The sequence below is a fragment of the Oncorhynchus tshawytscha genome, linkage group LG05 (genome assembly GCF_018296145.1).
Source record: "Oncorhynchus tshawytscha isolate Ot180627B linkage group LG05, Otsh_v2.0, whole genome shotgun sequence".
NCBI lineage: Eukaryota > Metazoa > Chordata > Actinopteri > Salmoniformes > Salmonidae > Oncorhynchus > Oncorhynchus tshawytscha.
Window position 1 is genome coordinate 46130328 of NC_056433.1, and position 13009 is coordinate 46143336.

The 13009-nt window shown below is 43.0% G+C and overlaps 1 protein-coding gene across 1 annotated transcript; it reads left to right on the forward strand.

Moving 5' to 3' along the window:
- The first annotated feature begins 302 nt into the window (after positions 1-302).
- On the forward strand, positions 303-9811 carry LOC112251783 (diencephalon/mesencephalon homeobox protein 1-A-like). The gene is made up of 5 exons (XM_024422722.2): positions 303-554; positions 3352-3517; positions 3767-3945; positions 7355-7787; positions 8316-9811. The coding sequence occupies exons 2-5, from the start codon at positions 3364-3366 to the stop codon at positions 8753-8755; spliced, it is 1206 nt and encodes a 401-aa protein (XP_024278490.2). The 5' UTR covers positions 303-554; positions 3352-3363; the 3' UTR covers positions 8756-9811.
- Positions 9812-13009: the final 3198 nt, after the last annotated feature.

Genomic DNA, 13009 nt, shown 5'->3' on the forward strand with positions numbered 1-13009 from the left:
TATTTGATAGAGTAAATATGACACTACCTTGCTAATGTCAGTATTTTAAATTAAGACTTAATTATCACAGATCCACACAACCACATTTTTTTCTTCTTTATAATATTACGCTAACATTCATGTCCAGACATGGATTCAGAAATGAAATCTAAATCAGTCACGGAGAAAGGCAGGAGTAGAAGAAACCTCTTTTGATTGGCACAGCAAAGAACCATTTGAAATCTTGCATGACCTCACCGGGCGCTCGAGTTCTTTAAAGACCTTACCTCGTGCGCGAGCCTGATATATGGCAGTACTCTGGATTCTTCCACACTCCGGAGAACGCCAGGAGAGCGAGAGTACCGCGCGCAGAAAACGGACTACTGTATTCCTGAAAGAAGACAGCGTTGAGGAGTTTGGACACTAGTTTAAAAAAAAATGAGTATACGGGACTAAACAGCACGGAATTGATAAGTAAACACACGAGGTGATACTTTGAAAGCTAATATTCCATTTGAAAACAGCCGGACATAGGCTACAACACTCAAAGACCCCAGGAACGGCGTGTGCAAGAGGTAATAACTTTTAGAAGGGCATGCATCAGTAAAACATCAGGGATGGACCATGCTAGAAAAGTACCATTCTAAAGTGTGCCTGTCAAAATTGCTGAACAATTTAAACCTTGGAGCAAAATATTGTTGTAGTCTTATGAAAATGCATTTATTATAAGTGGAAGCACCTAAATTTAGCTAAAATGTCAACATTATTTTATGAAATGTTAATCTCATGCATAGTTTATTAAATTATCCATGTATATTAGCGTAGGTTTTGGGCATAACTTGAATCAGGGGTGCATGCACATAGAAGAGTGTGTCGGTTTTACAGACATATCGGCGGCCCCTGGGCGACAGGCCTATTCAGTGTCTGGAGTAGAACATATACATCCACGGCAATTAGCATAATGAGGCTTAAATCAGATACCCAAGGCTAACTGACTCTCTCCACATGGAGATATTAATATTTAAACATCCTCAAACCAATTGTAAACCATGTGTAGGCTACAGGCAATGGCACTTATAGGAAGATGAACTGTCATATTCAGAAATTGACATTATTAATCACACACACGCGCCTTTCACGTGTCAGAACGGATGACAAATGAAATAGCCTAGCATTTGAAACCTATTTGCACCTACATTAGACGGGGTAGCCAACTGGAGATCAGCATATTTCACTGAAGAGCCCTCATACATCTCCCCGCCACAGCAAGCCTCCGGGCAGTGGGACGCGAGCAGCGAAAGATCGGGAGAAACGGCTCACATTTAACTCAAATACTCTGGGAGATAGGTAAATATTTACCTATGCACATTCTGTCCCGGTCAAGGCCAATGTAAAGTGTTCCCTCGTGGCTGTCTGGCAAAGACTCTCTAGCGAATACAGAAAAACAGATTCCTTGACCTGTGGGCTATGGCATATTCCAGTTTATTGTAACACATTTTATTGTAATTTAAAAGCATGTTTTATCAAATACATGACAGTTAAAAGCAAGCTTTATCCAGTATAGGCTGTATTGTAGGCCTATGATAATCCCTGTAAATGTGTCTGAAATGACCTTGTCATTACACTACTCTATTATTGGCACGGCAAAACATTTGTCCATTTATAATAGGTAGTTTATAGGCTTCCATCATAACTGATAAATCAAGATTTGCAGCCTTCAAACATTCAGATATGGTTAGATCTTGATAAATGTTCATGCTCCTGCATTTGGTGACAATATATGAAAGTGAAAATATGGATGATATCGATATAACGTATATAGGCCTATCAGTTTATAAGCGTTCAATTACTAGTATTATTATTATTATTATTAATATTATTAAATTAAACTTTTATTACCAATTTTAATAATTTCACTTCGTACATTCTACATTTCTGCTTTATGAATGACAAGATGAAATGTTAACGTGATAGGGGTCTGACGCTATCATTTAGGCTACTGTATTTAGATTATTGTTGTGTTAGCCTACTCAGTCCCGCTGTCACCCTTAGGGCTTTCATTCCCAAGAGCATAACAAATAAAATACCGTAGGCTATATGATATTTTGGACATAGTGTAAGACTGCTAAATATAGCCAATAAATAGACCTGAAACAGGCAAATCCACCTATTTGAGGGGTTGAAATTATATTCAAACAAACATTATTGCAGGCCTACTTACAATTATTATTCTTAAAATAACAACATTGCAGTCAGTATTGCAAACTATGAACGCAATATGCACGCACATGAAGCTAGGCCAACTTGTCTTAATAAATAATACAAATAATAACAAAAATAAACATGATTCGTCGTGGCTTGTTTTATGAGCAGTTTGCGATTTAACTCTCAACGCACTGACAATTTTTAGATTTAAATCGTAGGCTTGGATCATTTTATCGTAATCTGTGTGTGAATACAAATTAGCTAGGCTATTAAATGCGCTAATTTGCTACACATTATGGATATGACAATAAGTCTGCAATTAATAGGACTCTTAATGAAAACATTATAGAATTTAATAATTTAGTCTGCTGGTCCCGCCAAGTTATTTGCTTTTGTGTGATTTTTCAGAGCAAAATCCCCGATTAATGTCTGATTATTGTGTAGTTTTCTGTTGACGTTTCGTTGGCGTTTAACTTCAGCTAGTGCTGTAGGGGCTCTATATTTTGCCTATTTAGTAGGCCCACATCGCTTTGCTTTCAGGCACAACGTCAAGTGCGACATACAAATAATGAATATCAATATCAGCATTAATGTTGAGATAACACAGGAGAATAGGCTAATTATTTCATACAGCCCCTGGGGCTTTAGTGGGGGGGGGACTCTCTTGGGACAGGCTGGTTAAATAGCGAGCTTTGCTTGGGAACAGAGGGTTAGGGTTAGTGGAGGCTGGCTTGGTTTCTCAATGCCATTATATTATAATGTCTCACTCTCAGCTTTAATCTTTACAAATACAAAATCTTCACAGTTATAGCCATATAATAGCTGATGCAATATTGGATCATGACCAAATGCAGGTGCCCAATTAAAAGGTATTAGAAGTCAGCTGTTGATAGGCGAAATAGTTTTAATAAAATGTATGGAAATAGGAAATGAATATATCATTTTTAAAAAGGTGGTAATAACTTAAGCCTACTTGATCTTTGAATGATCTACTAATCTACACCTACAGGCTATTAACAAGACTATAGCCTTGATCAATCCACACTGATGGTTTTAGGCTATAATTCAACAATAACAATACATTGTTTGACTTGTAGCTACATTTGACCTCAAACTTGTGTAATTACAAAAGCCCATAAACAACTTTTCCCACTATTTTTTAAAAAGTTGACAGGAGCCATGCAGCACTACGGAGTGAATGGATATTCTCTCCACGCCATGAACTCGCTAAGCGCCATGTACAACCTCCACCAGCAGGCGGCGCAGCAGGCCCAGCACGCCCCTGACTACCGGCCGTCAGTGCACGCGCTCACCCTGGCAGAGAGGCTGGCTGGTAAGAACGGGTTGCACATTTTCTGAATATATAGCTTAAATCTGTCCAAAAGTCAGAAATATTTGCAATACAATCAGGCTAATGCTATGTGATGGTCATGTCTGTTGCCTTGTGTTAAAGGGCTCTTGAAGTAGTCGAACTAAGTGTCTTACACAATAAATTGAAGCATTTACTTAAATCCATATTCAGAGCCAGACTCTCAATTAAATTGGCCCTGTCTCTTTTCCTTCAACGGCTGCACATTTCAAGACATCATCCTCGAGGCCCGGTATGGCTCCCAGCACCGAAAGCAGCGACGCAGTCGCACAGCCTTCACTGCCCAGCAGCTGGAGGCCCTAGAAAAGACCTTCCAGAAGACCCACTACCCTGACGTGGTGATGCGTGAGCGCCTGGCCATGTGCACCAACCTGCCAGAGGCCCGTGTACAGGTGAGGATACTTACGGAGTCGAAGGAAAGGAAATATTTCACTAGGTTCTCATCTTCTGGGGTGGAGCGAGTGGGAGTGAGGATGATAAAGAGCAATATTTACTTAATCCTCTTTAGGGCCCATACCAAAGATCTCCAATGATGTCGGTCTTGGGCAGATACATTTTTTTCTGGCCATGACTAGTAGATGTTTTTGAGTTCTGCAGACAGGAAGAGCAATATATACTGGACAAAAATATAAACGCAACATGTGAAATGTTGGTCTCATGTTCCATGAGCTGAAATAAAAGATCCCAGAATTTTTTTCATGCTCACAAAAAAGCTTATTTCTCTCAAATTGTGCACAAATTTGCATACATCCCTGTTAGTGAGCATTTCTCCTTTGCCAAGATAATCCATCCACCTGACAGGTGTGGCATATCAAGAAGCTGATTAAACGGCAAGATCATTACACAGGTGCACCTTGTGTTGAGGAGAATAAAAGGCAACTCTAAAATGTGCAGTTTTTTTCACAGTTTTGAGGGAGTGTTCAATTGGCATGCTGACTGCAGGAATGTCCACCAGAGATGTTGCCAGATAATTTTATGTTAATTTCTCTACCATAAGCCGGCCTCCAAAGTCGTTTTAGAGAATTTGGCAGTACGTCCAACCGGGCTCACAACCGCAGACCACGTGTAACCACACTAGCCCAGGACCTCCACATCCGGCTTCTTTACCTTCAGGCCACCAGGACAGCTGATGAAACTGTGGGTTTGCACAACCGAAGAATTTCTGCACAAACTGTCAGAAACCGTCTCAGGGAAGCTCATCTGTGAGCTCATTGCCCTCACCAGAGTCTTGACCTGACTGCAGTTTGGCGTCGCAACTAACTTCAGTAGGCAAATGCTCACCTTCGATGGCCACTGGCATGCTAGAGAAGTGGGCTCTTCACGGATGAATCCCGGTTTCAAATGTACCGGGCAGATGGCAGATAGCGTGTATGGGATCATGCTGGTGGTGTGATTATGGTATGGGCAGGCATAAGCTACGGACAATGAACTCAATTGCATTTTATCGATGGCAATTTGAATGCACAGAGATACCGTGACGAGATCCTGAGGGCTATTGTCGTGCCATTCATCCGCCACCATCAACTCATGTTTTAGCATGATAATGCACAGCCCCATGTCTCAAGGATCTGTACACAATTCCTGGAAGCTGAAAATATCCCAGTTCTTCGATGGTCTGCATACTCACCAGAGATGTCAACCATTGAGCATGTTTGGGATGCTCCGGATCACCATGTATGACAGCATGCTCCAGTTTCCGCCAATATCCAGTAACTTCGCACAGCCATTGAAGAGGAGTGGGACAACCTTCCACAGGCCACAATCAACAGCCTGATCAACTCTATGCGAAGGAGATGTGTCGCGCAACATGAGGCAAATGGTGGCCACACCAGATACTGGTTTTCTGATCAACGCCCCTACCATTATTTTAAGGCATCTGTGACCAACAGATGCACATCAGTATTTCCAGTCATGTGAAATTAGGCCCAATGAATGTATTTAAATGGACTGATTTCCTTATATGAACTGTAACTCAGTAAAATCATGTTGTGTTTATATTTTTGTTCAGTGTAGAAGTAAATGTGTTATTAGTTAAAATTATATTTGTAAGAATCAACAATATACACATTGGATGCATCAAAGATGTACAGTACCAGTCAAAAGTTTGGACACACCTACTCATTCAAGGGTTTTTCTTTATTTTTACTATTTTCTACATTGTAGAATAATAGTCAAGATATCCTAACTATGAAATAACACACATGGAATCATGTAGTAGCCAAAAAAGCGTTTTATATTTTATATTTGAGATTCTTCAAAGTAGCCACCCTTTGCCTTGATGACAGCTTTGCACACTCTTGGCATTCTCTCAACCATTTTTATGAGGTAGTCACCTGGAATGCATTTCAAATAACAGGTGTGCCATGTTAAAAGTTAATTTGTGGAATTTCTTTCCTTAATGCGTTTGAGCCAATCAGTTGTGTTGTGACAAGGTAGGGGCGGTATACAGAAGATATCCCTTTTTGGTAAAATACCAAGTCCATATTATGGCAAGAACAGCTCAAATAAGAAAAGAGAAATGACAGTCCATCATTACTTTAAGACATGAAGGTCAGTTAATACGGAAAATGTCAAGAAATTAGAAAACTTCAAGTTTAGTCGCAAAAACCATCAAGCGCTATGATGAAACTGGCCGCCACAGGAAAGGAAGACCCAGAGTTACCTCTGCTGCAGAAGATAAGTTCATTAGAGTTAACTGCACCTCAGATTGCAGCCCAAATAAATGCTTCACAGAGATCAAGTAACAGACACATCAATTGTTAAGAGGAGACTGCATGAATCAGGCCTCAATGGTCCAATTGCTGCAAAGAAACCCCTATTAAAGGAAACCAATAATAAGAGACTTGCTTGGGCCAAGAAACATGAGCAATGGACATTTGACCGGTGGAAATCTGTCCTTTAGTCTGATGAGTCCAAATTTGAGATTTTTGGTTCCAAGCACGGTGTTTTTGAGACACAGAGTAGGTGAACGGATGATCTCTGCATGTGTAGATCCCACCGTGAAGCATGGAGGAGGAGGTGTGATGGTGCTTTGTTGGTGACACTGTCAGTTATTTAATTAATTAGAATTCAAGGCCCACTTAACTAGCATTGCTACCACAGCATTTTGCAGTGATACACCATCACATCTGGTTTGCACTTAGTGGGACTATCATTTGTTTTTCAACAGTACAATGACCCAACACACCTTCAGGCTATGTAAGGGCTATTTGACCAAGAAGGAGAGTGATGTAGTGCTGCATCAGATGACCTGGCCTCCACATTCATCCGACCTCAACCTAATTGAGATGGTTTGGGATGAGTTGGACCACAGAGTGAAGGAAAAGCAGCCAACAAGTGCTCAGCATATGTGGGAACTCCTTGAAGACTGTTGGAAAAGCATTCCAGTTGAAGCTGGTTGAGAAAATGCCAAGAGTTTGCAACGCTATCATCAAGGCAAAGGGTGGCTACTTTGAAGAATCTCAAATATAAAATATTTGTATTTGTTTAACACTTTTTTGGTTACTACATTATTCCATATGTGTTATTTAATAGTTTTGAGGTTTTTCACGATTAATCTACAATGTAGAAAATAGTAAAAAATAAAGAAAAACCCTTGAATGGGTAGGTGTGTCCAAACTTTTGACTTGTACTGTATATAAAATCAAAATGACCAATATTGACATTCTCAAAAGCCTGGGCAATGATAGAGAATTACAGTTTCCGTAGCAATACATTTCAGCCAAAAGATAATCAGAGATTGAAAAGTAATGACACATTGTGTTATTACTGTAAAACAACTGAAATCCTTCCTCTCGTCAGGTGTGGTTCAAAAATCGCCGCGCCAAGTTCCGCAAGAAGCAGCGCAGCCTGCAGAAGGAGCAGCTCCAGAAACAGAAGGAGGCCAACGGAGAGGGAGGTGACAAGGAGGATGTCAAGACCAAAGACACCTCCACTGCAAGTGTGCCCTCCACCCAGAGCCCTCCACCTCCCTCCTCCTCCACTTCCTCCTCCCTCTTGGAGTCAATGCAGCCCCAGCCTGCAGAGATGAACGTGGAGGTGAACGTCACCTCCCCGGAGCCCTCAGACAGCGAGTCGGCCGCAGAAGACAACGGTGAGGGAGAGGAAGAGCTGAGGAGGGAGAGGCTGCAGGAGGAAACGCAGCAGCAGCTTCAGGGGGAGATGCAGCAGAGGGATGCAGGGCTGCAGCTGGGAGGCGGCTCTCCGTCCTGCAAACGCCTCAGCCCCACACCAGGTGTGAACTCTTCTATCCCAGTCACATATATTGGGCCATAAATAGAGACTGTGAGCCAGCTTACAAAACAGAATTGTCTTTTAATAGTCTTTGCATCAAATACTAAACATAAACAATACATAAACAGTGGTGGTTATTTATGCAAGAAGGCCCAAAGGGGTGTGGAAAATTGGCCATTTTAAACTGGGTGGTTCAAGCCCTGAATGCTGATTGGCTGACAGGTGTAGTATATCAGACCATATACCACGGGTATGACAAAGCATTTATTTTAACTGCTCTAATTACATTGGTAACCAGTTTATAATAGCAACAAGGCACCTTTGGGATTTGTGATATATGGCCAATATACTACGGCTAATGGCTGTATCCAGGCACTCCATGTTGCGTTACTTGTAAGAACAGCCCTTAGCCGTGGTATATTGGCCATATACCACAGCCCCTCTGGCCTTATTGCTTAAATATACCACAGCTAAGGGCTGTTCTTTATGCACTAAAACCAAAATCTTCTTCTCCCTCTCTCATCATCAGACTCTCCCCTGGGCTCACCCTCCCTCCCTTCTTCCAGTGGTGGCATGGGCAGCAGTGGTCTGTCCCAGGGCTCCTACGCCTCGTCCCCCCTCAGCCTCTTCCGCCTGCAGGAGCAGTTCCGCCAGCACATGGCTGCCACCAACAACATGGTCCACTACCCCTCCTTCGACATGGGTACCCCCTCCTCCCTGCCCTACCTAGGCATGAATGTCAACATGCCCTCCCCCCTGAGCTCCCTGCCCTGCCAATCCTACTACCAGTCCATGTCCCAGGCATCCCTGTCCCAGGCCCAGCAGGTGTTGAACAGCCCCCTGGCAGGTCTCCAGGCTCCTCCGGGCAGCATGCCCAGCCTCAACAGCAAGACCACCAGCATCGAGAACCTGCGTCTGAGGGCCAAGCAGCACGCAGCCTCCCTGGGCCTGGACACACTACCCAACTGACCTGACCCCCCCCTCTCCCCAGGGCAGGGTCGGGCAGCTACCAAGGACGCAGCCAGACATTACGACCCCTTCTACTGACATCTTCACTGACTGGACATTATAGACACTGCATCAGTTTTGGACACTGGGACTGGACATTAGATCAATACACTACTGGACATTGCTTATTTGACCCCCCCGCAGGGTAGATGCATAGACCCAGTCCAATCGCACAACTGCTACCCACCAAACCATGTGGATCAGAGAACTCAAAGCTACACTCCTATATCACAAAGCCGTCTTCTCATACCGGGGCAAATGCATGGCGGTTAACAGTATCTGATGACCTCAACACTAGAGCTGGGGAGAGTGACAGTAATATTAAAGATGAGCTTTGCATGCATCCCGAGACAAGGATTACAACTGCACAAAGATTGAACCAAGATTCCAGCCTCAGATCAAACCCATTCAAAGATTTACAACAGCACAGACTGGCCCTAGACATCCCACAATGCCCTGCACCTGGCAGATGGACAGTACTTCCTGTTAAAGAGCTACATCCCACCTGCAAGAATTTATTCCACATTGTACTGTAAATATTCCTCCTCGTTTGTTCCCATCCCATCTGCTTGGTTAGGGAGTATAAATCGGTGTCTCCTTTTGTGTCGAGGACTTAAACAGGAAACATTCAAGCTATTTTTGAATTGTTCCATTGTGGCTTTATGCAAAGGACCTACAGTAGAATGAGCCAATACCTGCTGGGGTAAAGATTATAGTCTACGGTGGGAACAGAGCGACGTTCAAATATGAATCTGTTTAATCTAGCTATGTTATGTTCGCCTGGGTACCAGGTTGTTTCCGCATATGCGTTTAAGAGCGCCACATCTTTACGGAGTCAAGACGGTGACAAAAAAAATATATGGTGTTATCGACTTAAGCAGAAACACACTGTCACCCAGGCCAATGCTGTATGTATTTTATCATTGTAGAGCCCAGACATGTATTTCTCAATTGTTTACTTAAAATGTGAGTAATTTATCTGTTAAAATGAAAGGGAATAAACCACATGTATGAAGATCGATTGGTGAATGAGATGATTATTTTAGACGATAATTCAAATCATGCAATATAGTTTATGAATAATTATGTTGTGAACACGTCACAGGCAAGAGACAATTTGCATGTTTACATGTGTAAGCCTTTTTTTAAATATTTTTTTTTTACTCGTGTTTTGAAAACTATACTGAACAAAAATATAAACGCAACATTTTCAAAGACAATTTCAAAGATTTTGCTGAGTTACAGTTCCTATAAGGAAATAAGTCCATTTAAATACTTTTATTAGGCCCTAATCTATGGATTTCACATGGCTGGGCAGGGGGGCAGCCATGGGTGGGGAGGGCATTGGCCCACCCACTGGGGAGCCAGGCCCAGCCAATCAGAATGAGTTCTTCCCCACAAAAGGGCTTTATTACAAACAGAAATACTCTTCAGCACCCCGCCCTCCCCCTTCTGACGATCCCGCAGTTGAAGAATCGGGATGTGGATGTCCCAGGCTGCGGTCGTGGTCTGCGGTTGTGAGGCCAGTTGGACATACGGCCACATTTTTTTTAAACGATGAGGCGGCTTATGGTACAGAAATTAACATTCAATTATCTGGAAACAGCTTGTGGACTTTCCTGCAGTCAGCATGCCTATTGCACACTCCCTCAAAACTTGAGACATCTGTGGCATTGTGTTGCATGACAAAACTGCACATTTTAGAGTGGCCTTTTATTGTCCCCGGCACAAGGTGCACCTGTGTAATGACCATGTGGTTTAATCAGCTTCTTGATATTCCACACCTGTCAGGAAGGGATTATCTTGAGATAAAATGCTTATTAACAGGGATGTAAACTAATTTGTGCACAACATTTGGGAGAAATAAGCTTTTTGTGCATATGGAACATTTCTGGGATCTTTCATTTCAATTCATGAAACATGGGACCAACACTTGTTGCGTTTATATTACATGCATGTTGCGTTTATATTTTTGTGTAGTTTGCCCTTTAGAGCTACCGTACTTACCAGAGCTTTGGGACCATGGGTGGCTATCTGGTGGAGCAGCTAGGTCAGAATGGCTCACCAGACTACCAGAACGACTCCTGAACCATGGAGGATCACACAGCAGGAGGCTTCCCCCACCTCCCACCACCCTGCAGTGTGAAATCACTATCACAGCAGGGAACCTGGCCTACAGAAAAACAAACAAACACACACATGAACACACTAAAACACTGGCATGCGCATGCTCCTACAGATGTGTGCACACACACAGTCTTACAAAAATGTATTTCTAAAAGTTTTTAAAACGTAGGCATTGTTTCCATCACCCAACACCTATGTAGAGAGCACTGAAGTCCCCGTTTAAGGACATTCATGTCAAACAGTACACACACAAAGTCTCATATAGCTAACCTTTTGGGGAAAAAATTCAGTCCCATTCAAAATCCAATTTTCCCTAACCCTAAACCATTAACAGCTAAACCTAACCCTAGCTCCAAACCATGAACCCAATTCAAACCCTAAGACTAAATCTAACATTAACCCCTAGAAATAGCATTTGACCCTGTGGGAACTAACATAATGTCTAATATTTTTTGTTTGTTTACTTCTGGTCCCCACATGTATAGTTAAACACGTACACACACACACGTACACACACACGTACACACGCACACACACACGTACACACACACGTACGCACGCACACACACACACGCGCACACGCGCACACACGCACACACACGCACACGCACACACACACACACACACACACACACACACACACACACACACACACACACACACACACACACACACACACACACACACACACACACACACACACACACACACACACACACACACAGAGCCCCTGCCACTTGTTCACCGAATGCAGAGTAATCCTAAATGAAATGACTGAAGCACAGTGTCAGGCTCTAAAGAGTCCCCAATCCCCCACTCCCCTTCTTGGTCCTGTCATCCGAGGTTCGGCTACACCGAAACAGAATGCTTTGCCATAATAAGATTAACTTGGGTTGGGATATCGATGGATTAAGTAAGAATAGAATAAGATGAAAAAGAAATGAAAAGGTTCCTAGAGTCAGCAAAGTTCAGACACCTGTTTTCTCTGGTCCCTCTATCTTCCTTTCTGTCTCTCACTCCCTCAACAACCCATACAATCAGAATTCGCTATCCACTTTTAACTGAAGGCTATCAAGTTAGTGTACAAAATAATTATTTGAAGGAAAAAAACAACGTCCTAGCTATGTCATTAAAAATCATTTGTTGACATAAAAAAAATCCCGGCATAGAAATATTGGGTTTATTAAAAGATGTTCAAGCCTGCATGATTATGTTGTCAACCAATGGGGTTTGTGCGTGTACACAACTTTGTATATTGCGAGTTGTGTGCAAAATGGTTTATGCGAATGCTGTGTGTGTGTACACACACTTGTTTGTGTGCGTGCACACTTTTGCGTGTGTGTGTGAGACCATGTATATGTGTCTACGGCGCTGCTAAGCCACTGAAGGAAGGTTTCCAGGAGCTCTTTGATGTGTATCTGGGCAATGCGCTATTAGAGGGATTTTCATCGTTGACAGCTCGGAGAATGTGTGGAGGAATTGCGATGCCAGCGGGCTAAGATAATGCTGGAAACAGGATTAGGATCATATTCTGGCAGCGCCTGTCACTTCATCAATGGGCTAAGGTTCCCTGGGTGACAGCCCTCCTCTGCCCAGCTAAAACCTTTAGTAGGCCCATGAAGGGGGTGAAAGAGGGGGGGAAAAAACAATGATTGAATGAATGGCGCACTATGATATTGGGTGTGCTCAGGCTGTGCTGGGGCATTGTGTTGGGAGGTCTAGAGGCGTGCATACGGAGGGAGGGATGGGTTAGAAAGGGGATGAGGGGAAGGAGGAGGGGTGCTGGGTGAATGACTACGGTCTCTTTGGGAAGTTACACACGCCCACTGGCTGTGCACGGTGAGGGTTGTTACACTGACGCTACCGGACAGGGAGGAGGCGGGCATGGTGTGCCCACAAAGAGGAACAACATCAGGTGAAGAGCAGCGTCCTGAGAACCTGGTCTTGTCGTAGAACATAATTCCCTTGTGTCGAGCTGTAAAGAACTGTACGTTTTACATTTCAAGTCTGTTTTAACTCTGTGACTGACCGCATTTGACGTTGCAAAGTTGTCATTATTCACTTTGATGTCCAAGTGCCCTGCAGTAG

What these genes read in the sequence shown, in the direction of transcription:
- LOC112251783 (XM_024422722.2), top strand. Translation starts at nt 3,364, where the DNA reads ATGCAGCACTACGGAGTGAATGGATATTCTCTCCACGCCATGAACTCG. An exon ending in CCTGGCAGAGAGGCTGGCTG is followed by an intron (nt 3,518 to 3,766) that starts GTAAGAACGGGT and finishes GCACATTTCAAG; the next exon opens with ACATCATCCTCGAGGCCCGG. An exon ending in TGCCAGAGGCCCGTGTACAG is followed by an intron (nt 3,946 to 7,354) that starts GTGAGGATACTT and finishes TCCTCTCGTCAG; the next exon opens with GTGTGGTTCAAAAATCGCCG.